Source organism: Uranotaenia lowii, chromosome 3, assembly GCF_029784155.1.
Source record: "Uranotaenia lowii strain MFRU-FL chromosome 3, ASM2978415v1, whole genome shotgun sequence".
Classification (NCBI taxonomy): domain Eukaryota; kingdom Metazoa; phylum Arthropoda; class Insecta; order Diptera; family Culicidae; genus Uranotaenia; species Uranotaenia lowii.
This window is the reverse complement of record NC_073693.1, coordinates 362,036,017-362,063,057: the sequence shown is the minus strand read 5'-3', so window position 1 is coordinate 362,063,057 and position 27,041 is coordinate 362,036,017. Positions and strand designations below refer to the sequence as shown.

The 27,041-nt window shown below is 35.4% G+C and overlaps 2 protein-coding genes across 2 annotated transcripts; both read left to right on the top strand.

Annotated features, from left to right (window-relative positions):
• The first annotated feature begins 2,814 nt into the window (after positions 1-2,814).
• LOC129753488 (uncharacterized) lies at positions 2,815-16,880 on the top strand. Its single transcript, XM_055749303.1, has 2 exons — positions 2,815-3,054; positions 15,439-16,880. Exons 1-2 carry the CDS (start codon positions 3,006-3,008, stop codon positions 15,852-15,854), a joined length of 465 nt encoding a protein of 154 aa, XP_055605278.1. The 5' UTR covers positions 2,815-3,005; the 3' UTR covers positions 15,855-16,880.
• A 3,088-nt stretch (positions 16,881-19,968) lies between these two features.
• Positions 19,969-26,799, top strand: LOC129757022 (uncharacterized). The gene is made up of 5 exons (XM_055754107.1): positions 19,969-20,288; positions 20,357-20,446; positions 24,885-24,953; positions 25,027-25,116; positions 25,191-26,799. Exons 2-5 carry the CDS (start codon positions 20,366-20,368, stop codon positions 25,254-25,256), a joined length of 306 nt encoding a protein of 101 aa, XP_055610082.1. The 5' UTR covers positions 19,969-20,288; positions 20,357-20,365; the 3' UTR covers positions 25,257-26,799.
• Positions 26,800-27,041: the final 242 nt, after the last annotated feature.

The window sequence follows — 27,041 nt, the reverse complement described above, 5'->3', positions numbered from 1 at the left end:
AAAATTGACAAAATTGACAAAATTGACAAAATTGACAAAATTGACAAAATTGACAAAATTGACAAAATTGACAAAATTGACAAAATTGACAAAATTGACAAAATTGACAAAATTGACAAAATTGACAAAATTGACAAAATTGACAAAATTGACAAAATTGACAAAATTGACAAAATTGACAAAATTGACAAAATTGACAAAATTGACAAAATTGACAAAATTGACAAAATTGACAAAATTGACAAAATTGACAAATTGACAAAATTGAAAATTGAAAATTGAAAATTGAAAATTGAAAATTGAAAATTGAAAATTGAAAATTGAAAATTGAAAATTGAAAATTGAAAATTGAAAATTGAAAATTGAAAATTGAAAATTGAAAATTGAAAATTGAAAATTGAAAATTGAAAATTGAAAATTGAAAATTGAAAATTGAAAATTGAAAATTGAAAATTGAAAATTGAAAATTGAAAATTGAAAATTGAAAATTGAAAATTGAAAATTGAAAATTGAAAATTGAAAATTGAAAATTGAAAATTGAAAATTGAAAATTGAAAATTGAAAATTGAAAATTGAAAATTGAAAATTGAAAATTGAAAATTGAAAATTGAAAATTGAAAATTGAAAATTGAAAATTGAAAATTGAAAATTGAAAATTGAAAATTGAAAATTGAAAATTGAAAATTGAAAATTGAAAATTGAAAATTGAAAATTGAAAATTGAAAATTGAAAATTGAAAATTGAAAATTGAAAATTGAAAATTGAAAATTGAAAATTGAAAATTAAAAATTAAAAATTGAAAATTGAAAATTGAAAATTGAAAATTGAAAATTGAAAATTGAAAATTGAAAATTGAAAATTGAAAATTGAAAATTGAAAATTGAAAATTGAAAATTGAAAATTGAAAATTGAAAATTGAAAATTGAAAATTGAAAATTGAAAATTGAAAATTGAAAATTGAAAATTGAAAATTGAAAATTGAAAATTGAAAATTGAAAATTGAAAATTGAAAATTGAAAATTGAAAATTGAAAATTGAAAATTGAAAATTGAAAATTGAAAATCGAAAATCGAAAATCGAAAATCGAAAATCGAAATTCGAAAATCGAAAATCGAAAATCGAAAATCGAAAATCGAAAATCGAAAATCGAAAATCGAAAATCGAAAATCGAAAATCGAAAATCGAAAATCGAAAATCGAAAATCGAAAATCGAAAATCGAAAATCGAAAATCGAAAATCGAAAATCGAAAATCGAAAATCGAAAATCGAAAATCGAAAATCGAAAATCGAAAATCGAAAATCGAAAATCGAAAATTCGAAAATCGTAAATCGAAAATCGAAAATCGAAAATCGAAAATCGAAAATCGAAAATCGAAAATCGAAAATCGAAAATCGGAAATCGAAAATCGAAAATCGAAAATCGAAAATCGAAAATCGAAAATCGAAAATCGAAAATCGAAAATCGAAAATCGAAAATCGAAAATCGAAAATCGAAAATCGAAAATCGAAAATCGAAAATCGAAAATCGAAAATCGAAAATCGAAAATCGGAAATCGGAAATCGAAAATCGGCAATTTAAAATCGAAAATTTGGAAATCGAAAATCAAAAATAAATGAACAAACCAAAAAAAATTGGATAAACGATTAAAATTCTTAACTAACAATTAGTGTGTCCAAATAACAGAAGACATCTGTTTGTCTATGATCTCACTTTATGAACTGAAGAGGTGAAATGGAAAAATTAATTACGCAGCGTAAACAAATGAATGGTCACCGAATTCTAGAGAGGGTTTCAATTTTTAACGATTCCAATTGAGCGCGTGTGTGTAACAACGCCGATATGATCTTAAAATCTAACCGCAAAAGGAAAAGCGCAAACATGCAAACGTTCACCATCTCCCCCCTGGAATAAAACGTCTTGAATTGGAACATTTCTGGAATGACCCCTCCGGGAGACGAAAGTCTAGACAAATGTCTGATTGACTTGCCAAACGTCAAGAGGGTGTGTTTTTACGACCGCGATTCTTACAAGAATGAGCCGTTTAAGAAAATTGAACCATTTCGTTTGAGATTTCAATCTGTTTGAAGTACATTTTGCTACCTAATCGTTGTTCAACATAATGTGAACAGCTTTCGCGGTGTTAAATTAAAAGAAAACAATAAATAAAAACTTCTTATCAACAACAAAGCAAAAAAAGGTGTAATTAACTTCGAGTAAATTGATAGGTTGATCGCGTACATAAAGAACGTAATTTGCTTCCCAAACGTAAACGGTGGGGAGGGGGGTTTCACCCCAACTATGACGAAGGTCTGTTTTTTTTTTTTGCTCTGTGCCGGGTGCATAACGATAAAACGATATTAAAATCGTTACATCATGCTCGGTGCCGCTTTAACCATAATGAGGGGTCAAAAAGAAAAACAACCAAGCACGCAAACCGGGCGGAATGAATTGCATGAACGCGTCCGAATTATGCGCGAAACGACGGAGAAAATTTCTCCGGCGTCGAGGACGACGACGCCTCAAGGTTCATGGAGAGTAGAAGCCGAATAGAAACAGTGTGATATTTTGGTGGTGAAAACTTTTTGAAATCTAGTAGGCTAAATTAAAAACAACGTGCGTTAAAACTTCGTTCTATCACCTTCAAATTCTAATCGAAAATTATTTAAATAGTTTATTATTAACTTATTTTAATACAATCCCATAGTGCGACGCCGTCGTTCGGCAGTGGGCTGAGGCGTCGGCTCGGCTGTGCTTCGCGCTTCCATGCATATTACGTTTTTTGATGAACCGCCCGACGTTGGCTCGCATTCGTAGTCCAGCAGCCGTCGTCGGTACGCGTCCTTTTAGTGCTCGTCGTCAGCGTCGCTGTCTCAGCAGTGCCAACGGATAATTTTGGAAAGGCAATCAAATACAAACTAAATTGCAAACCTCATAGCACTGTCACCGGGGGTTTTCGGTTTTTATTTTGACGTGCGAAAGAAAAACGTGTTGCAAGTCAAGCAAGATGAAACTGTACTTGGTTGGAGTTTTGCTAGCCGCAATTGGCATCCAAGGTGAGTGTCTGCCGACCGAGTTGAGCCGATCCGAATTTATGGGCAAGCCTTGCAAGAGTTAGTAGCTTAGCTAAACGGCAAGTGCTTGAGTCATTTGGCATAGGCATAGGCATCATAAGATATTGCCTCATCACAGAACCTTGCTTGCAGCCTAAGCTGAAAGTGATGTTTGCCGGGCTAGCGATGAGATCATCATCCCAATTACAATGCTCGCATCTCTCTGAGACAGTAAATCATGTTCGGAGAGGATGGGAGAACATTTTGATCTTAATCTTGAAGTCTAAACAAGGTGTTTGTGAACGATGATCTGAACATGAGTTTCTAGTGGTTCCTGACGATTTCGGTGTAATATTGTGGGAGGTGACTAATCAAGGTGGCTCCAAGGTGCGGTTGCTTTTCGTGATATTAAAAAGGAACGTTATCTTTATGACCATAATTAAGGATATCCAGTTGGTACGTTAAGGTGCTCCCATTCAGGAACTCTCTGGATAGTGTTGGATAGCCTTTATTTTGTGAAATAACATGCTGCGCGATAAAAGACATTAAAAAGCCAGCACAGTTATCGGAAGGGAAGGACAACCGTACATCAATGATATCATCAGTTTGAGAGGAAAATTTGATTTAAGATAAATTGAGTAATAACTCTAAAGTTCTGATTCGGTTTTATATAGCAAACTAGCTGACCCGGTGTGCTTTGCTACACCTTCCAAAAATTTTTGAAACTTGTGGTACCTAGTTATTTAACTTGTTATTTATTTGCACAAAATTTTAAGTTCAATTTCAAAATCATTGAAATGTTCCTTCAAAATTAATTTTCAACTTTTTTTTATTTTGAATAACTAATTTATTTTTTTTTAAATCCGTGTTTTAATCCTTTTTATGACTCTGGATTTCTTTGTTTTATAAGTTTATAACTTATCCCAAGATTTTTTTTTATATAAATATGAAACTATCTTAAACTATTATATAAACATTTGAAGTAACAAAATAACATCATGGGACATTTATTTTACCTATTCGTTCTTGAATTATCATACAAATTATCCCCATTTCTATATCCCAAATTGAAGGAAGGTGGGTCTCATAACATCAGAAAAACATTTCTTGTATACAAATACGATCCCACGTCACATATGGCTCAATTTTCGATAAGTTCTCGAGTTATTCAAAAAATGCGTGACCCTTTCTCCACTGTATATCTCCCCTCTGGCAAGTGAAGAGGTTCTCAAACCATCGAAGAAACATTGCTCGTACACAAATTTGCTCCCATGATAATTTAATTCTATTTTCTCGAAAAGTTATCGAAATATTAAACAAATTGTATCAATGCCATCTTTCCCTCAATATCGTTCCACTGATTTATGGTAGTGATGCTGAACTATCGAAAAAAAAAATCTTGTGCTTGAATACCCTCTCATGCCAAATTTGGTTTCGTTTGATTTATTAGTTGTCGAGTTATGCTATGAAATTTGTATCGGAGCCGTTCTTCCTACCTATCCCCTACCTGAAAGAAGGGGATCAAGATTGAACATTCCGTGTATTCAAATACACTCCTATGCCAAATTCTTCGCCAGTTGCTAAATTGAATGATTGTTCCCATGTCATACTTGGTTCTATTCGTTAGATAAATTTTTGGTTTATGCAAAACAATCATACATATATGAGCTTCCGTCTTCCCTAACCGCATTCTCAATTGAAGGAGAAAGAAGTCTCTAAAAGCCAATAACCATTTTACGTATCCAAATGCTTTCCCATGCCAAAGTTGTTTCCATTTGCTTGATTAGTTATCGAGTAATACGAAAAATTGTAAAGGAGCCCCCCACCCCCTCTCTTTCATATCACCCCACTGGAAGGAGGCAGTAGTACCAAATATTCACAGAAACCTTCCCTGTGCTCAAATACCCTCTCAAGCCAAATTTCGTTCCGTATGCTTAGTAAATTCCCGAGGGATGTGAAAATTATATGGGTGGACCCTCCTCCCTTAAGATTTTTGGATCTGAAGGACGAAGGTTTCTCAAAATATCATAGAAAAATTTATTGTAATCAAATACCTTCCCACGCCAAATTGGGTGCCATTTACTTGATTATTCATCCAGTTATGCTGAAAATTGTAACGGAGCACCCTTCCCACTTTCTATATCCTCACTGGAAGGAGGGAGGCGTACAAAATATTCATAGAACTATTTATCGTACCCATATACCCTTCCTAGCCAAATTTGGTTTCATTTGCTCGAATAGTTTTCAAGCTACGCAATAAAAAAGTGGTTAAAAGGCCCCCCCCCCTTCTTCCTGTATCTCCAATGGAAGGAGGGAGGGGTTTGAAATAATCATAGAATCATTTTTCGTATTCCACTACCCACCCATGCCAAATTTTGTTCCATTAGCTTGATTAGCTCTCCAGATATGTAAAAAATTGTAAGGTAGGCACCCTCCCCCCTTTCCATCTCCCCACTGTAAGGAGGGAGGGGTACCAAATATTCTTAGAAACATTCCTTGTACCCCAGTAGCCACCCATGCCAAATTTGTTATTATTTACTTGATTGGTTCTCGAGTTATGCAAAAAAATGTCTTTTGTTTTTGAGGCCCCTCCCCCCCCTTCATGAGAGAGGGAGGGGTCTCAAACCATAATAGGAACCTTCCCCTGCCTCCAATACCCCCACCTACCAAGTTTCACGAAAATCGGTTCAGTAGTTTCCGAGTCTATAGGGAACAGACAGACAGACAGACAGACAGACAGACAGACAGACAGACAGAAATTCATTTTTATATATATAGATTGCAAATGCCAAATGTTAAATTTGGATAGAATTTATCAGTTTTTTAGAACAAAAATGTTGATTTGCAATTATGATCGTTCTGACCATTTTTAAGTTCGCCCCTGATGGTTTATATTTTTAAATTTAAGTTGATATATACAAAACGATGATAGTTATAACCGGATGCGTGCACTAAAGAAACTAGCTGTCCGGAAATTGAGAAGAGTTCAGAGAGGATTTGATTTGGCTGGATAGTCAATTGTTTGTTTCAAATTAAGTATCCACTCAAGAAAAAAATTACAATAAATAACTTGAACGGTTGCATTGAACTAGTATTGATGGATATTCAGGAAAAGATCGATCTCCAAGGTCGATTCACAAATCGCGGGATCTTTAAAAATACACGAAGATACCAATGGATAAAACTGCTTCTGAACGCCTTTATATTGAAATCTGCAGTCACGATGTCCACGAATCTAACTTCAATTGTCCAGGAGAAACACTATTCACACCAATTGATGCACTAGCAATCGCACAAGCCCGTTCCAAACTCTTCCGGTGAACCGTACAGGAACAAATTTTCAAACAATTAATCAAAAAAAAATCTATCAAGTAAAAACAACCAACTAAGAGAAAATTTCCCCAGACCTGAAAAAAAACGTTCGTTGCCATCCAGACAACGCCTACCTGGAATCAAATTCTAATTCATCTGATTTTTCATTATTTTGGAAACATAGATTAAATTTTGAAACTAAACAATCTTTCTGCTAAATATTTCATTTTTTGCACACAAAAAAAATCGGAAACGAAACAATACTAAATTGCGTAATTTTCCGGTTCTCCAGTGTCATGGGTTCGATTCCCATCTCAGTACTGGGTGTTAAATGTTTATCGGTCTGTAAAGCCTAAATAGGCTAAGACGGTGTACACGGTGTACAATATAATAAGGTGATATCTTCCCGATAATGTCGTCATTGCTTTCTATCTAGTGATCCTCGGTGTATGCAGCATTATCTTACGCGCGCAAAACTTTTTGCTTGGCACGCTATTCGAAGATAGTAATGACGTCACTTGTATACATTCAAACAGGTTGTTTACTCGTGTTAGTAGCCTACCTTGTCTATTTATACCGTGACGGTGTATATCTTTTTTTAAATAGGGAACATCCATAAATGACGTAGCATTTGAGGGGGAGGGGGGGTGTTTAACTTTGTGTGACGATGTGTGACGAGAGGGGGGGTAGGGGTTCAAGTAAAGCTACGTAGCTTTGATTAAATATCGAAAAAAAAATCAAAATTGAGCAAAATTATGCCTAATTCAATCCAGTCTGGACATGTAGCTTTTGACTCCTACTGCCCGACTGTTTTCAAGCGTATCAAGAAGCGTACATGCAAGAAATGCAATTTATATTTTGCTTCAAATGTTCTCCAAAAGGAGCATAGCAAAATCCACAAGGCCCCAGCCTCGGATAGAAAGATTCGTCCAAAGCGCATTGTAGGCAAAAGAGGACAAGAAGTGCTGGTCATCACTCCGGAGGACGATAAAGAGTGAGTGGAGGCAGCTGACATCGCAGATGCAGTTATTCCAGCCGAACAGACGATGGAGGAAAGCTGCCCAACGATTTCATTGAAATCCCAAATGGAGATAATTTGGACCGACGCAACTGATTGAATATTTACTAGCTATCCTGTTTGTTGAAAGGTAGCTTGATTTTTTTTTGACTGATTGATATGCTTTTTTGAACTTCCATTTATAACTTCTTTCCCTTTTTTTGTTATTTTTTGTATTATTCTAAATTAAATATCGATTTTTAAAAGTTGGTTGGGGGGGGGGGGTTTATTAAAGCTACGTTATTATCTAGGGGGGGTCTATGACTTTGTGACGAAATGCTACGAGGGGGGAGGGGGGTGGTATAAAAATTCGAAAAAATGCTACGTCATTTATGGACGTTCCCATACTTCATTTTCAAAAGGAAATGCGCAAAACAAAACACGTGTTCACACAATATTTTTTCAATACACAAGATACATAATTAAAAATTAACCAGACGGTACGATTTTCCAAACTTTGTAAGAAGATTTAGTAAATAATACAATCAATGCAATCAGGTTAAAATAGCATTATACTTATGTTTTTCCAGAATTTGAAAATTGATTCTTTAAATTTGCTATTTTTAAATGAATATTTAACAACTTTTCTACGAACTATTTGAACAATTTCTGCTCATCTAAACTTCCGATTCGATGGCAAATTATGCCAATAGAACTGCCATCTGGTCCATAAAGCTTCACCCGAAATGCAAATGGCGTTCCAATGAGGTACAATCATGCGGAAAAAAATCGATTTATGTTCGGCTCCATTTTTTCGGCATGATACTGAATTTGGCTTATGTTGATATTCGATTATGCATATTAAGGTAGGGTTGCCATCCGTCACGCAAAAGCGGAACATGTCCCGCGCCGTCCCGCTTATTAGTCAAAATGTCCCGTTTTTTTTTTAAATAAAAAATTAAGTTTCCTGAATTTGATATTGTTGAAAACGCAGGTTTCAGTGGTGGAATAAAGTTATTCTTTATTCGTTTTGTTCGTCAAGTCCTTAAATAACTACCTACTTATAACATAAGCGATAGCTAATTACATTATTCACTGAAGTGATATCCTCACTTATTAGTTTTCTCATTTTCGTGTGATATTCTGAGCAAACCACTCAGAATATCTGGTAACACGGGTGAGTTACCACGAACCTAAATTGAGTTGTTTGGCTTCACAGTGTGATGATGTAAACATTTGTACCGTGTTTACCATCATCAGCTCTATTGTTTCAATTGCGAATTGACTCAAAGCATGCGGAACCAAAACAAACTGTTTTGGTTTCGCCGATGGGTTGGCAGATTTCCTCTGTTGAAAACCGTAAGTCTCAACAGATATGTTATATTACATATGAATTTAAAATGTTACATCCAAAATGGGTTTGTTTTGACGAACTCATGTCAGTTTATCAATTCTGAAAACTTTGTGCTCCAAAATATTGCCTTTTAATTTGTAAGCCTGAATTTTATTGAAAATATTTCTGTGTTATAACATTGATGATAGATTTTAAGTTAAACTCCATTTAATCATGTATCACGCCATTTGGCTTTTGCTGTTTTCCAATTTTCGAAACTGTTAGAAATTAGCAAATTAGTTTTCCAAAGCATATTCATTATTCAAAATATTTTGTTTTTTAATATGGCTTATATATAATTCTATATTACTTTTTAGAACCCAACCTAGACTTAAAAAGGGGGAAGTCTAAAAATGTGTCGAAATGCTCCTCGATTACAACTTTCTATTTTAGCTAAGTGTACGTAATCGCGGTTTCTCTGTTGTCATGGGTTCACGGAAAATAATAAAAAGGTAAAATTTACCGAGTTAGGCCGATGACATAGTGAGTGCGATGCGATGCGAACCGGCGAATGCGATTCAATGCGGTGAACCACATTCGATGAAAATGTATGTGAATCGCTTAAACCTGACATACTCAACGCGGCGAAGCATATGTCAATTTGTTCCGCCGCACGAGTTCGCGTAGGCTGCGTCCGTAAATTTTCCGCCAATTCGCATCGCATCGCACTCACTATGTCATCGGCCTTAGCAAAGGTGAACGCTCGTGAAAGCCAAAAAGGTAACTTCTACCTCTTCGAGATGAAACTCACCTCACAGCGAGGTAAAATTTACCTGAATCGAGGTTGGAAAAAAGGTACAATTCACCGAGAAAAAAGGTGAATCCAAAAAAGGTAAATCTTACCTCGTAGCGAGGTGAAGTTCACCTGAATTGAGCTCAATAAAAAAGTATAATTCACCTAGAAAAAAAGGTATATCCAAATAAGGTAAAACTTACCTCGTAGCGAGGTGAAATTGACCTGGATTGAGCTAAACAAAACGGTACAGTTCATCTCGAACAAAAGTAACTATTTGCCGAATCCGTTTATTGAGGTTAACCTAGGGTTACCATACGTACTCTTTTAAGAGTACATGTAGAGGAGAGTGGGGTATCGTGGGCCATGGGAAAACGTGGGCCACTTTTAATATCTCAGCTGTGTGTTGAGATAAAAATCTCAAACCAACTGTCATCGTCGTCGCTTTGCGTGAGCATATATTCCTATATGTTGTTGGCTGAAATACGCATCATATGCTTCTTTTATTTATCCAGCTAAAAAAAGTTAGAAAAATTTACTTACATAATTAAAAAAATATCCGCTAATTTCATCGATGGGAAACCTAAAGTGCATAACAAAAATATGCTTATACGCTTATAATCTAAGTTTTGTCATGATCTTTCACATGGAAAACGAATTTTTGATGAAACATCAATAAGTCACACAAACGCAACCAATTTGCAAATCATAGCTTGTGGGGAATCGTGGGCCACACATCTTGAATCACCTATATTATACACATTCAGAACTTAAAATATTTTTCACTTATCTGTAAAGTTTTCTTATGCCAAATGAAGAGTTATGAAAAATATTTTGTCCATCGTATATAAGAAATTTTGAGAAAACGTTCACGAGCCAGGTTTTGGAATCTATGCGATCATACACAGCTCTCTTTTTCATTTCATCATCTGAAATTGCTTTAAAATAACGAAATGAATTATGAAATCACAGTTTTGGGTCAACTCATAAACTTTGCATGTTATTTGGTCAATTTGGATTTGGTGGCCCACGATTCCCCACCATTTTTTCAAAATCCAAAAAATATTGCTTTTTTTCAAACAGTCAGAATTTGGGGAAAATAACTTATTAAAAATTTTAAAAAAATACCTTATGATACCTTGAAAATGTAGAAAACCATACCATTTTTTATTTTCATTTTATCTTTTATAATAAAGAAGTTATGGAACAACGAAAAAAAGTGGCCCGTGATTCCCCACTCTCCCATACTCTTTTTCGATCGAAATATGAGCGTACTCTTCTTTTTGAGAAATTTTACCAAATGTACTCTTTTTTTTGTTGCAAGACATTTGATAAGAAAAACCAACGAATTCCTTCCATTTTATGAAGTTGTTTCACAACTTATACAAAAATAACGAAAGGAATACAGCTTACAACAAATTACTTTATCTAACATTTTTTTAAATAAACATGCATTTTTAGCCGTTATAAACAATGAGCAATTATATGGACTTTTTGGATAAATTATCTCAATGTACTCTTTTTGGTGTCATGGAATATGGTAACCCTAGGTTAACCTGTTTTGTCGTTCAGAAGGGAAGTTATGTTTCGTGCCAATATGAGAAAATAGGAACAGAATGGTAAGTTTTTTCTTAGATATCATTTAGTTGTGCTGGTTCTCGTCATACTACTATGCTTTTGTTTCAGATCGGCCCATCTTCGAGGTATATTTCACGTCATCCTCCAGATATCATTCCGGAAAAGCTGGTAAAATTTACCTTTTTGCCAGGTGAATTGAAAAAAGGTAATATTTACCTTTTTGCTAGGTGAATGAAAAAAAGGTAAAATTTACCTCAAAAGAAGGGTGGAAAAAAATCACCTCGCAAAAAGGTAAATTTTACCTTTTTATTATTTTCCGTGTTCGATTTCCATCTCAGTACAGACCCCGTTCGTTTTTGGCAACATTCGATTTTGGCAACATTCGATTTTGGCAACATTCGATTTTGGCAACATCCGATTTTGGCACATGTGCCAAAATCGAACGGTTTTTAGAAGCGACATTCCTTTTTAGTTTTCTCAATAACAGGACCAATATAATTGAAACAAACACCATAAATTCGTTTTTATGTTCTGAAATGGTGATAAAATACAAAAAGAAAAACAAATTTTTTAAAAAAATTATAAAGTACACCGAAAAAAAAATCATGGTAACCGTTACCATATCCGAGGGTAAATTTAAAAATAAAAACAGATGGTTTTTTTTTGAGTACGTTTTTGTTTATCTTGAACAACAGATTGGTTAAAATTACCATGTGAACGTGTTATGGTGCGTTATGGTAGAATGACGGTCAATTTTACTATGCCATGGTATTTAAGACAAAATTATGGTAATTTATCCATGCATTCAATGAAATCATTTAAATTTTTAAAATGCTGGTTTATTTATGCATCACTGTTACTATTCCCGTTATTTTTTTTCACATATAATATATGCCAAAACCTAACTAGATGAAGGTTCCTTTGACATTTTGGTTCCGGTGTTCCGCGGTTGTCCCAAGTTTTATTTTGGTCTTCTCAAATCGCTCCGTGCCCAAAAAATATAAAAAAAGTTAAATATTGTGCAGAAATACTAATAAAATTTACTTACTCTTGAACATTTTATAAACTGTTGAAATTAGCGGCCGTTGATGACTCTGCTTGCACTCCAGATTGTAATGGCCTTCTGCGGATAAATAAAATATAATATCTTTTGTGACATATCCCACACCAAAACACTTTACCTTAAAGATCGCGGCACATAGCACAAAATCAATATTGTTTCCAATGTTTCAACAATAAATTAAAATTCAAAGCCATTTCAATGGCAAGGAGACAACAAAGTGCAAGATGACACAACTAATTGAATGTATTTTGGCTATTGATAACCATGGTAAAATGTACCACAGTATTGTCACGATAACCAAAATTATACATTCGAATGCACAAAACGTTCCGCATGGTAAAATTAAAACTCTTTTTATGTAGGTTTACCACATTTTCTTTTGGCTCGCATGGTAGCATTAACCAAAAGATTGTCAAAATAACGAAAACTTCATATTTATCAACAAATTTTGCGCATGGTAAAATTAAACCTCTTTTTTCATTAAGGTTTACCATATTTTTTCTGCCCTGCATGGTAAACTTAACCAAAAAGTCGTCAAAATAACTAAAACTTTATTTATATCGACAATATTAACGTATGGTAAAATTAAACATTTTTATTCATTTTGGCATACCATGATTTTTCTTTCAGTGTACTCAAAAATGACAAAAAGATGAATAATTGAAAAAATTAAAAAACAAATACAAACAAAAGACTAAAAATGACAAAAAACAACAAAAAAATGATGCAAAATGACAAAAACAGCAAATATGACAAAAACAACCAAGATTTTAAATAAAACAAGAGTAGTGCAAAATGCATCAAAACATGAGAAAAAATGATAAAAAAATTACTAAAAATTGTCGGAAATTGCCTAAAAATAACATTAACGATAATAAAAATAGTTATTATGTAAAAATGAAAGAAAAAAATTTAAGAAAAAATACCGTTCGATTTTGGCAACATTCGATTTTGGCAACACAAAATGTTCGGGCATGTTGCCAAAATCGAACGGGGTCTGTACTGGGTGTTAAATATTAATCAGTCTGTAAAGCCTAAATAGGGTAAGACGGTGTATGTTTTTTAAATACTCCATTTTCGAAAGAAAATGCGCACAACAAAGTAAAAAACGAATTAAACAATCTTTTCCAATACTCAAGATCAGGGGTGATGGATGTCACAAATGTCGTTCGACAGTCACACTGAAAAAAAAAAAAGTCGCTGTCATCGGAACGGACGGTCATGTAGCTGTCATGTCTTTGTTCCTTTTTGCGAATGTCGTTCCAAAAGAATGTTACTCTAAAAAAAGTCGAATGACATTCGGAAAGAATGTCACAACTTGCCTTAAGATCGGGACAGTTATGGAAAAAAGGTCATGACCGTCCAAGGAATGTCGGCCATAGCTAGAATGACATTCTTTTTTGGAAATGTTACGGCGACGCGACATCGACTTTTTTAATGTCACAAAATCTCAATCGTAACATTCATTGAAATGTTAAAAAATTGACTGTCGCGACCGCTTTTGAAGCAGACGAAAATAAACCATCGGATTTTGATCTATTAGACTAGTAGATGATTCGGATATTAATCAGCTTCCGTGTCTTCGGGGCGATTAAACGTGAAATTTAAACAAATTAATAAGGCACAAGTACCGCTAGAAATTAGTTTAGCTTTGATTTAGACTTGTAACCCCTCTAGTGAAAGGGTTTTCCTTGTAGGTGACGAAAAAAAGTGTCGCGAGTTCGCTAGTACAAGCTACTAGAGTTAGTACTGACAGAAATTAGGTAAGCTCGATTTCAACTTGCGACCTGATTATTAAAAAGGTAGAAATTGATAAGAATTTGTTTTAGCAGTTACTTGATTCAAGCTTGTACAACGTAGTACAAATAAAAGTTCAAAATCTGACATCGTTCAAACCTTTTCACTAGACGGGTAGCTAGTCGAAATCGGAGATAAACTAATTTCTCGCAGTACTAACACTAGTAGATTGTACTAGCGAATTCGCGACACTTTTTTTCGTCACTTACAAGTCAAACCCTTTGACTAGAGGGGTCGCAAGTCGAAATCGGAACTTAACTAATTTCTCGCGGTACTTGTGCCGTTAATCATCACTAATTTGTTTTAATTTCGCGTTTAATCTTCCCTAAGACACGGCAACTAATTGATATAAGCGGTTTGGACATCAATGAACTTCATAACTGTCGAAAAAAAGATCTTTTGACATTTTTTTCAATGACATTCACACCTACTAAAATCCATAAATTTCATTGCGACATTCGTAGAACCAACCGAACCAATGACATTCGCTAGGCAGAAATGCTATTGAAGAAAAAAATGACATGACATTTTGGTTGGCGAATGTCATTGCAACACTCATGACTTTTTTTTTTCATTTGCGTAACATTTTTTGGATGACTGTCAATGTCATCGAAATCTCGGAAAAATGTGATGCGACTGTTACGAGTTTGAGTTTAATTTCAATGACATTCTCAAGCCTGTTCAAGATATGTATATCATACAAAATTAACCCGACAGTGCGATTTTCCAAACTTTATAACTAGACTTTGTAAAAAAGACAATCAAAGCAATCAAGGTTAAAATAGCGTGACTTGTGTATTTCTAAAAATTGAAAAATATATCTTAAAATTCACGATTTTTAAATTAAAAATAATTTTTCTACGAACTATTTTAATAAAGAACTAAATTTTAAAGTTGATTCTAGTTTCTGCTCATCTCAACTTCAGAGTCGATGCAAATCATGTCAATAGAACTGCAAGCCATCTGGTCCATCGAGCTTCACCCGAAAGTACATTTTTTGTTAATTAAAAGCTAAACTAAATGTTGACCTTATGGGTTACAGAATATCATGTCATTCCAAGTTCGCATTTCTTGACCGAAACCGTCCAATACGCTTTAATTAAACCCGAAAAATCGAAAATATTTACATTCAGTCTGTTATAAGAGCGTAGTCACAACTACTTGCGATTGGTAAAGTATAGTGGTGTAATTTTTCCAACCAACACAGAGGGCATTTTTTTCATGCTTCGTGAAAGTAAATCAGCTGACTAATATTTTCAATACATTTCTGCAATTTTCCATAATTTAAACCACGTACGCTTCGCGCTTTAAAACAGTTTTTTTTGTGTTCGCAGACGTAGATAGGTTCTAGGAAAAGGAACTTTCGATTTCTTGGGCAATGTTTGTAAAGTGATCAATCTAGTTGTCGGGGATTTGGTCTCTGTAAAACATTTATCCATGTTCCAAATAAATTCTATTATGTATTTGAAACCCAGTAGGCTAACCACATTCCTCTTTCTGTCTACTATTTGCAGCAACCTTCGCCTTAAAATGCATGCAGGGCGTCGAAGTCATGAAGAACGGCGAACAGGTGAAGGATTCGGACAAGAACAAAACTCCGGAAATCACCGAATGTAATGCCGCTTCGGCACTGGCATCGACCGGATTCCTGATTGCGATTAAGCCCAGCACCATCAGCTTCCCGTCCGGCAACTACAACTGCTACCATCTGAAGTACACCGAGAAGGACAGCGACTCCTCGACCATCATCAAGGGCTGTATCTACAAATCGATCCAGGTCTGCGATGGGAAATTCACCACCGACAAAGTCAGCGAACAATTCTGCAGCCAGTGCGAGGCAGACGGTTGCAATGCTGCGGGACGGTTTGGAATCGACCTGAAGCTGCTGGGACTTACATTTGCCGCATTAGTGGCGTATCTGCTGAAGTAAACGGGGCATCCTCGTCGTCGTCACACCATCTTCAACTTCATCTCGTCGTGTACACTAGTTAGTTGCCTTTTCGTGAGTGTGCGTGCCGCTTTTTTGTCGCCATTTGTTCAGCGCCGAAGAAAAACAGAAACCCGATTGTGAGCAGACGGGACGCTCATAAAACTCCGGCTTCTCCGATGTGTGATATTAGGAAAGTTTTTTTTTCTCCCCTGTTGACGTTATAAGATTTTTTTCGTACCTACTATCCGCAGAAAAGTTCGCATCAGCACCGAAACCAAACACGAAGGCAAGCGCATAAGAAGATAAAAGTTTTATGTTTATGGAAAATCAATACGGAATACAACGGCTTCCATGCAGCAACAACACCATCGATAGAGTCTTTTGGAGAGGAAGAAGCCAGACAGTTTAATTTATGATACAAAAATAAAAGAACGAAACCGCGTGTGAAGCCAACTTAATTACGATAAAAAAATCTCATCGGCTGATTGCCTGCGAGGCCTACTTCTAGTAGACGTAGACATTGAAACCTGTCAATTTCTTTATTTGATTAATCCCTTAGTTTGCAGCCTACTGCAATTACACACCGTCGATGTCTATCTCCAGAAAATATCGCATACATAAAATAGGAAAACATAAACTCAGGTCAAAAAATGCCTCCATGGTGTAAACCTTTTACCATACATCAAGGACCAAAAAACCAAAGCCTTTCAAACCTAAAAAATACGTTTTCCGGTTTACTCATCCAAAATTCATGCTAACGATGGGGCTTCTAGAGCGCCTCGAACATACAATAGAATAGTAAAGTGCGAGTTACATTAATCAACCATTTATTACCCAACATCCCTTTCAATCCAGAATAAAATAAAAAAATTCCAACCAAACGAACGAGTGTCACTTTGGCGAAATACCTAGTTTGTGCTAGGTTACTTTTGTAGAGGAAGTCCATAAAAAGAAGAAACGCCGATTTTATAGGTCAACAACAAATAAGAAATAAATGGCCCTCCGGGTCTCATACAATCAGACAAACAGTCAAACGGCAGAGGGAAAGAAAAACATCCGAACATCGTCAATATTTTGCGCGGATGACACTCCTTTTGCGGCGACGGAATGACGAATAAATTTTATGGTGAATCATGTATTAGGGCTTGTCATTGGGAGTTTTTGGGTGGTCCTCTTTTTTATGACTGGAGAAATTGAGTTTAAGGAAGTGACAAAACGGAAAAGAACCTCGGATGTTCACGCGGTCAAAATACCATCGCTAAATAATCGAATACAAAGGTTAGAACACACTGAGGCCATCTCAAGCAAATGAAGTCTATTGAGCTGTGGCGTGACACCAAGAATCAGTCGTTATGCCATGATGCTTGTTCTCTCCTCCTTTATTTGTGGGTGCGTTGTGATTTAATAGTTACGAAGATGATGTCATCATGTCCCATTCAATTTGGCTGGTTGTCGTTTTTCTTCTGTCGGGAACATAGAATTGACGATGTCGTGACCATTCTATTTTAGATGCAGTATAACCACGGTTAAGCTAGGGTTGCCATCCGTCCCGCAAAAGCGGGACATGTCCCGCTTTTTTGTTCAATGTCCCGCTGTCCCGCTTTTTCCTCAAAATGTCCCGCTTTTTTTCTTGGAAATCTTTTACAATGTTGACTGACAAACACTGTAGAAAATTCAACTTTAATTTGGATTCTGAGATGAAAAGCAAATCTTTCAAATACGTCTTTTTCTTAAAATAAGCAGCATTTTTCATAGTTTATATAAGACATTACTGAATAACTCTAAGCTCTTAGCATTAAAATAAGATTCTGATTCAGTTAAGTGTTTTTGGAGCACGTTCAACTAATGTATGAAGAAAATTCTGTTTATGTTGCTTCCAAATAATTATAGATTATAGAATTCTAGAGATTGATTTTTTCACCTGAATCTCAGTTAAATTGCCTTATAATATACACCACCGTTTTCGACTCAATTGTCGAAAGTATATGGAAAAAAAGTTTTTCTTATGTTTTTAAAAAATTAAACAAATTACCAAAGAAACTAATTTTAAAAACAAATTACACAAGGTTTTTTTTACGCGGTATCAAATATCGTTCACATGTTCGACTTGAAATATTTTCTCTCAAATAACGTGTTAATTCGCGAGAACAGTGGAAAATAGCGGTGCATATGGCGAAAACCCATGTAAATAAAAGTTATGTATTACTATATGAGCAAATCAATCAATGTTAAAAAACCTTAGTGTATTTTTTAAACAACTTTAGCTGATGGTAAACGTATAAGTTTGGCTACAAAATTAAGCTTTTTAAGGTTTTCTTAAATGTCCCGCTTTTTTTGGCTGTGTCCCGCTTTTTTTCTGAAAGTATCTGGCAAGCCTAGGTTAAGCGATAGTAAGAGAGTGTTTCATTTATTTATGCATAAATGAAACAAAAATTGTATGGTTTTTCATAATTTATGTTATTGAGTCGATTTGGGGTCGTTTTCGAGCTTCTCCGTGAGATCCAAAAGCTTCGTTTTAAATTTACGTATTTTTTTCATTTTTGCCATTTTTGTCATTTTTGTCATTTTTGTGTTTTTTGACTTTTTTTTCAAAATTTATGATTTTTTCAAAGCTATAAAGAAAAATTTTCGATCCTCATTATGGTTTAAAAGTTTTAAATTGAAATTTCTTTAAAAGAAGATATACCGAATCCTGCTTGGATCGATAAACCCAACACGATCAGTTCTGCTTGTTTCTTCTATCCCTTGAAAAATTGATTCATCCAGAAATCTGCAATACAATAAAGATAAGGAAACTCAATCGTAACCTACAGCAGCGAGTGATCTGCTGACTTCATTGTTTACTTTGCGATTCAATGTTATCAACCGAATTCAAGCTGAATAAGCTTTCGGCCCAGATCGGTCTAAATAGACTCAAGAGAGGAATTGAGTGATTGCGAAATGTTTGCTGGATCCTGCCGAATCTGACTCACAGTTTTTTTTTGTGATAGATTTGTTCACTTACTCAAGTTAGTGAACGTTAAAAACCATAATAATAATAATTCCTTGTTTTCAAATCAAAACGAAATTTATTAACATGACAAAGTAAGCCATGCTTCAAATGTTCGTAATGCCCGCTAAAGTGGCGTCTGCTTCGATTTGACGTTATTAAAGACTTTCTACTATACTTTACGTCTCACAAATTACCCATTGGGATATGTTATTTTCCTGTCTTGTTAAAATTGTTCCTGTCAGAAGACACTTGGAACCTGGACACAATTAGAATTCTTCAACAACGAAAAACCAAACATTTCATTGTATCAAGTTACATTCGAAGGACCGCAGTATGAACCGAAAAAGTCCTTCGACAGCTTTGGGTCGCACCTTCTATCGCTTTATGTTAGTCCTGCGAGTGTTCGGTATTTTTCCATATCGACTGAATGCCTCGAACCTGTATCTGGGTCAATCCGATGGAGCCCTGGCCTACACGGTCCTATTTCTGGTTCAACACGTGCTGCTGATGGGAATTTTCCTCTGGTTGCTGTGGATTCGTATGACCAGGAACCCTATCAACAATGCCCCTCTGACGGCACTGACTTTTCTTTCGGTTTATCTGGGGGTTGCCGCCGTCCTTTTGGTGACTCTTATTAGGGAACGACGCATCAGGTACTTGTTCAATGATTGGATCGGTTTGTGGGTTCGCCTTAACGATGGAATCCCGGCTAATGGCGACCTCAAAATACTTCGACGATTTTTGACAAAAGCCATTCTGTTAGATGGAGTTTGTTGTATAATAGGTCTGTTCATGCGCGTAGGCTTCAACGATTTAGGTGTTTTCGTGGATGGAACCTTCAATTTTTACATTTTATACCTCAATGCTACTTGGAATAATTTATATATTGGAGTATTTTACGCTGGAGCTCATTGCTATTGGATGATAAACTACAGAATTCGAAAAATTCATCACCGGATCTGGAAGTACGAACTTGAGCGTCGTCATCATGAGATTATAAGTCTGCACCAAAAACATCTCTTCTACAAATCTCTTTCACGAGAGTTGCGTCAGCTGTCTGCTGATCACCAGCTGCTGAACAAGTTGGTCATGATGCTGGTTGAATTTCACGACATTCCAATATTGTTAATCTCTTTGAAGTTCTACGTAACGATCATCATCGGTATCTACTGGGCTTTCTTATCAACGGTCAATATTGTCGAAAACCGTCCAAATGCCTCGATAAAAACCACTATTTTTCTCTGGAACCTTGCCCTGTTCTATGCCATTCAGATCTACTACTTCATTGCGAGTGCATCACTATTAAGCAGAAGAGTAATTTTTCATTCTTTAATCAACGTTAATAATATAATAACTTAAGTTCTACTTTGCAGGCAGACAAGACTGGAGCGATTCTAGATGATTTTTCCACAGACTTTACCGCAAGCTCGTATGAGTTAAGGGTTAGTTGCATTTAATTAAATTAAATATGACCTTTAATCATATCTTCTTTTATGGAATGCCACTCAAGATTAAAACCATGAGCTTGGAACTTCTTCACCGCAGCAATAAACTGGAAAACTTTGGATTTTACACTATCGAATATGCTCTCATGTTTTCAGTAAGTAAACTTAATACTTGTTTGTTACTCCATTATGATTTGAGTTTTCCGTATCGTGTTATAACAAAACTCCTTCAAAGATCCTCAACTATAAGGCTATGATCATTTAGTATCCGGGCAGTTACAAACGTGTGTATTTTAAAAACTATTCATTTGATCGAAAAACTTTCTATGGAGGAAATGAAGGTGCTGATATGACATTTAATATAAAAATATAAAAAAAAAATATATTTATCAATGATTTCAAGAAATACTCTATTTTTTTCATAAAATCTCATTTTTATCTTTGCACACTTTTTTCAGTCATGTATTGATTTATTTTTTTTTTACCACAGAAGCAAGACCTTTGCAAAATCATGATATTTTACACAAACTCAACTGGAAAAAGCAATTGGAATCGTGTTGGAACCTTTTCATGAGTATGCATCTCGAAGAATTTGATCTCTGAAATCCGGTTTTAACATAATTTTTTTTGTCCATCAGAACACATCTGTCATATTGCGTAAAACCCGGATGCACAGATTGCGATCTTTGGAACTTATCATTATTAGTTATTTAATTGGTGTCTACTTGACAGGCAACACTTTTTGTCCGCACGGAAATGGATTTTTTTGCATTATTTAAGGAGTCTGCATTCAGTTATCCCCAAAAACCATAATTTTTTTACCATATTTAAGATCTAGGGTTCAACTACGACGCTTGGTTTGAACTTCGTGAGCATCCTAGAGTGGCTCTTTATACTTCTCAACCATTTGGTCTGAAAAAAAAATCAGAAAAAATCAACAGTTCATGAGCTTTCAAGTCAACAATGAAGAATTTTCGAGGCGCAAAATGCGTAAAAGGAGCAAATTTGTGCAAAATTATTTTAACCATGTCTTTTTGCATCGTAAATATCTCAAACACACGTTAACTTAAAAATCTAAATAAAAATAGGCAAGATAGTCCTTTTCATAACCAACACAACGCTACTAAAGTTTTGCAAATCCGAGCTCTATTAACGTAGATATCACCGAAATAAAGTGCCCGGATACTAAATGATCATAGCCTTACAAGAACATCACTAGTAAAGTTTTAAAAATCTGAATTAATGATTGAGCTAGATTCGATGAAAAGTTGGACCTAAAATACTACCCTAGGGAATACGTACTTGGTTAAATAAGATCTCTTCTTTTCATAGTCTGCACAACAAAGAGCAACTCGTATCTCTTTATAGATTTATATTAACTTTTTTTCATTTACAGATTGCTGCATCGATTATGTACAACTTAATAACCGCTGTTCAGTTCGAGCTTATGCATTACTAGTCAGGAAAATATACAAAAACACTTTAGTAAGAATATCGGGCGGATGAAGAATAAAATAATTCCTTTTCACTCCACTGAAAACACCTTCTTTAAGTGATGTGTTCTTTCATCTGTTAACTTCTTTGTTTACATCTAAAGTTGTCTCAACGATGGTTTTAAAAATTAATGAAAACCCAGAGATAGGGTAAAAACCTGAGTTTTTAACGAAATGACAAAAATGACAATAATAACAAAAGTTACAATAATTACAAAAATAACAAAAACTACAAAAATAACAAAATTACAAAAATGACAAATATGACAAAAAAAAAGAAAAATGACCAATATCGCAAATATTTAAATAAAATACATAAATGATATTTATGACAAAAAAGTGTAAATAAAGGGTGATACGGTCAAAACTTGGTCAATATCAACTTGACGTATTTCTTTCAATTTTGCATTTAAAAAAAACTGAACACCCCTCATTTTGAAGGTGTGTGTGTAGAATGTTGCTCCAATTTTTATTTTGGAATTCACTCTTCAGTTATCAAAATGCCGTCCAAGGAAGAAGAGCAGCGTATCAAAATTTTGCTCGCGCATCGCGAAAATCCGAGCTACCCGCACGCAAAGCTGGCAAAATCGCTAAAAGTTGCCAACCGTTACAAATGTAATTAAAGTGTTTGGGGAACGTTTGTCGACAGCCAGGAAGTCTGGATCGGGGGGAAATCGAAAACCAGAAGCCGCTGAGGCGACAAAGAGAGTTGCCGGTAGTTTCAAGTGAAACCCTAACATCTCTCTCCGAGATGCCGCAAATAAGCTGGGTGTATCGTCTACAACCGTGCATCGAGCCAAAAAACGAGTGACTCCAAATCTCGATGATAAACAAAATACGACGGCCAAAGCGCGATCCCGGAGGCTGTACACGACGATCCTGACGAAGTTTGACTGCGTGGTAATGGACGGCGAAACCTACGTCGAAGCCGACTACAAGTAGCTTCCGGGACAGTAGTTTTATACGGCAAAAGGAAGGGGAAAGGTAGCAGATATTTTCAAGCACATGAAACTGTCAAAGTTCGCGAAGAAATATCTGGTTTGACAAGCCATCTGTACCTGTGGCTTGAAAAGCAGCATTTTCATAGCTTCCGGGACTGTCAACCAAGAAATTTACGTGAAAGAGTGTTTGAATAAACGTCTGCTGCCTTTCCTGAAGAAACACGGTTGTTCCGTACTGTTTTGGCCGGATTTGGTATCTTACCATTACAGTAAAAAGGCCATGGAGTGGTACGCCGCCAACAACGTGCAGGTGGTTCCCAACGCTATTGTCAAGCGAAACCTAAAGAAGACCAAAAAACTGCTAAGGACGAGCAGCAGTTCAGCAGGCAGCGGCTTTCTGCGGCAAAGAAGGTGGACAAGGTGGCTGTACAAAGTCTGATGGCAGGGGTCAAGCGTAAGGCCCGGCAATTCGGATTTGGAAAAGCGGAAGCCTAACTGAATATTTTTCCTGAATTTTATACTAATTAAACTTGAAAAAGAAATTTAATTTGATTTTTAAAATAAACGATTTCACCGACTTACACGACTTTTCCCTTGACCAAATTTTGACCGTATCACCCTTTAACACAACTGTCAAAAATTTCCAAATTTGATAAATTTTTTCAATTAAAAAACCTCGGTTTTTATTGATATTTAATGGACAGGAAAGTTTAATATAAAACTATTTGTTTGAATTGGAGTTACAGATTTGCTTCAATACTTCATTTCAAATGAATAAAACTTCTTCGAGGTGCTTCATTTTAGATCAAGAAGCAGAGGTGGAATGTAAACTTCCGCATAATACCATCAATTTCATCGTATGCTGTGTCTGCTTTCGATTGAGATGCTTGACGCATTTTGTTCCGTTTTTCAGATACTGTCAACGGAATACAATCCATGAAGCTTCTTGTCTACTGGAACAAAGTGAAACTATAGAAGTGTACGAATTATTTAGCCATAAATATATTTATTCACTTAGCAAGCCATGCTTCGTAGATTTAGAATCTCGTGACAGCCAGTGCCTTCTTCGATTTTCTCTAGTTCAAATGTAAGCTAGGATTTTCTGCTTTGAAATATGGACGGACGAAACGCTTCAACGCCGCTGGGTCGCACCTTCTATCGTTTTATGTTGGTTCTACGGCTTTCAGGTATTTTACCGTATCGTTTCAACGCATCGAACCAGCATCTCAGTCAATCCGATGGGGCACTGATCTACACGGTGCTATTTCTAATTCAACATTTGCTTCTGGTTGCGTACTTTCAGTGGGTTCTAGTGCTCCGTATAAGTAACAACCCAGTCAACAATGTACTGCTGATGGCATCGACCTTCCTGTCAATGTATCTTGGCATTGTAGCACCCATTTTGGTAACCCTATTCCGGGAACGACGCATCAGGCATTTGTTAAATTCATGGATCGATTTGTGGGTTCGCCTGCACGATGGAATCACTGCATATGGCGACCGTAAAATAATTCAACGATTCTTAGCGAAAGCTATTTTCCTAGATGGCATTTGTATTTTAATTTCCTTATGTACCCGAACAAGAACAAACGATTTCGGTGTTTCCATCGATGGAATCTTCCATGGTTACATTTTATTTCTCAATGCCACATGGAACAATTTCTATGTCGGAGTCTTTTATGCCGGAGCTCACAGCTGTAGGACGATAAACTATAGGATTCGGAGAATACATTTTCTAATACGACAGTACGAGCGTGAGTGTCACCGCAATGGGAACAAAAGCTCAAACCGAAAGGAATGCTTTTTTAAATCCCTCACCCGAGAGTTGCATCAGCTGTCCAGTGATCATGAACTCTTGAACAACTTGGTCATGCAGTTGGTTGAACTTCACGAAATTCCAATCATCTTGATCTCTTTTATGTTCTACGTGACAATTATCATGGGTCTCTACTGGGCAGTTCTTTCTACAATGGGTATCGTTAATAATATTCCGGGAGCTATGGTGAAAACCAGTATTTTTCTATTGAATCTTGCCATATTCTACGCTATTCAAAATTACTTTTTCATCGCAAGTGCTTCACTTTTTACCAAAAGAGTAATTCGAATAAAAGTGTGGGTTACCAAGATCAACTGATACATAACTTGTTTACATTTCGCAGGCTAACAAGACTGGCGCCATTTTGGATGATTTTACTGCTGACTTCACCGAAAGTTCGTATGAACTAAAAGTGAGAAACTTTCTGAAGATTTGAGCTGATTGATCATTCTTGATCTCATTTACTTCTTCTTATATCGTAACAGGTTGAAACCATGAGCTTGGAATTACTTCACAGGAGTAATGAAGTGGAAAACTACGGTTTCTACACATTTGAATATTCGTTACTGATAACGGTGAGTAGAAGACACTTCGCAAACCCATCCCAGTAATATTACATAAAAATAGAAAATTTTTGCTCCATTTCCAGATTGGTGCATCGATTATGAACAATTTAATAACAGCTATTCAGTTTGAGGCTATGAACTACTGGTGATGAGCAGCTTGCTCAACATTGACCTCAGAGTCTGTATCGGCAAGAAATAAATCACGGTCAAAAATCAAAGAACTTCACTTCACTTTGAATTGGACCATTAATTAATACTTTATTTGAAGGAAAACTTTAGACCACAAACTTTATTACTATTCACTTTTAATTGAGCGTTGCTAGGTGACCGGTTTGTTTGACAGTTGGTAGAGAAGAGAAAAAGAATCGAAAAATGCTCTACCATTGTAGGCGGGAAAACTGATTTTTCATGACAGGAGATAAAATTACTTTAGAAGAAACGGATTCTAAACTTAACTCTAAAATGTTGTACACTTATTCAAAATGTCCGTTACAAAGACCTTAAGGATATGTTAACAGTTTTCATATATTTTATTTAAAAGAAATCAGCTTACATTCACAGAAATTCCCCTTCAGACTAACACTCGTTTTCTTTAAATTAAAAAAAAATGTCTACCCTCATGTCGTTGGTAGAAGATATGAAAATGAACATTTGTTTCCTACACCATCAACAACGTCTTTTCGATGTCAATTATTTAATTTATTCACCCAATCGCTACTCCAAAATCTTTATGATTTTTTACATAATTTCTCTTAATGTACCAGATAAAGCTTAAACTTGAAAAATACCATACAACGGAAATGTTAACAACGTCTACGTCAGAATCAGAAATGGAAAATAAAAAAGGAAAAAATAACCGTAGTGAAAACATCATAAAGGAAAAAATAGAAAAATAGAAAGAATAAAACGAATAAAACGAATCTTCACTGTAATTTAGAAAAAAAATAAATTGGTTAAGTTGAGGTATACAAATAGAGGACATAAATTTTAAATGAAGACAGGCGAAAAACGTTAATTAGAACTGTTGAATGTCCATAGAGTAAAAAACTCGAAAAGTCACAAAGTTGAATCACAGTAGGATTGTTCGATCTTCTGAAAAAGATCGATTCAGCTGGTTGGTCTAGGATCAATCCACCTAAAAAATCGAAGCAAAAGAGATGTAATAAGTCAAATGTGATTAAAAAATGAACGCTGTAGTTTTCTAGTAAAATTTTTTATTGTAGTCTCAAAAGTCTTCTTCCGAGTGTCGGCTATGAAACTAGAAAATTTCAATAAGAAGTTAAATCTTGAGCAGAGTTAAATGTTATGGAAGGTATTAATGTTTAATTCAAGGATGAGCTAGCTTTCAAGTGACCTTTTATGGAAATTTCGATTTATTAAGCATTTAAAAAAACTGGGTTTCCTCAAGAGTAAAGATAGAGATAAAAATGCTATCTAAGGACTGTATTCATGAAAACTCTCAGAAAGTCTTATTGAGAGACCCCAAAACAGCTGGAAATCAACTGTGCGATTAAAATTCATGTGGTAAATCGTTCTAAAAGTCCTAGAGAATCTTACAGTGAGCTAAAGTTTGAATTAAAAGTAAGAATGATTGATTCCATAAAGGTATGGGAAGTGAGAGATTTACCAGAACGCCATACGAAACTTTCAATTGAAGAAGTGGTAAAAATGGTCAAATTTTCTATCTGATTCGCTCAACAAACCAAAAAAACGAGCATGCCATGATTTGTTGGCAACGGATGCGTTTTGTTTTTTCTCCGTCGTTCAAAATAAAGTTTTTGATTTTTAAATGTTGAAGCCATTGAAATGCAAGAATATCACTTATTGTTAAGTATGATCGAGTGCGAGAGTTTCAGTCTCATACGGCGTGATAAATAATTCGATCAACGTTCCCCTTATGAGCTCTATAAAGCTGAAACCAGCCCAGAGCTGAC

Excerpts from the sequence above, each read along its gene's own strand:
- LOC129757022 (XM_055754107.1), top strand. The coding sequence starts at position 20,366 with ATGAGCTTGGAACTTCTTCACCGCAGCAATAAACTGGAAAACTTTGGA. Across the intron at positions 20,447-24,884 it reads AATATGCTCTCATGTTTTCA|GCTAACAAGACTGGCGCCAT; the intron begins GTAAGTAAACTT and ends TACATTTCGCAG. Across the intron at positions 24,954-25,026 it reads AAAGTTCGTATGAACTAAAA|GTTGAAACCATGAGCTTGGA; the intron begins GTGAGAAACTTT and ends ATATCGTAACAG.
- LOC129753488 (XM_055749303.1), top strand. The coding sequence starts at position 3,006 with ATGAAACTGTACTTGGTTGGAGTTTTGCTAGCCGCAATTGGCATCCAA. Across the intron at positions 3,055-15,438 it reads AGCCGCAATTGGCATCCAAG|CAACCTTCGCCTTAAAATGC; the intron begins GTGAGTGTCTGC and ends TACTATTTGCAG.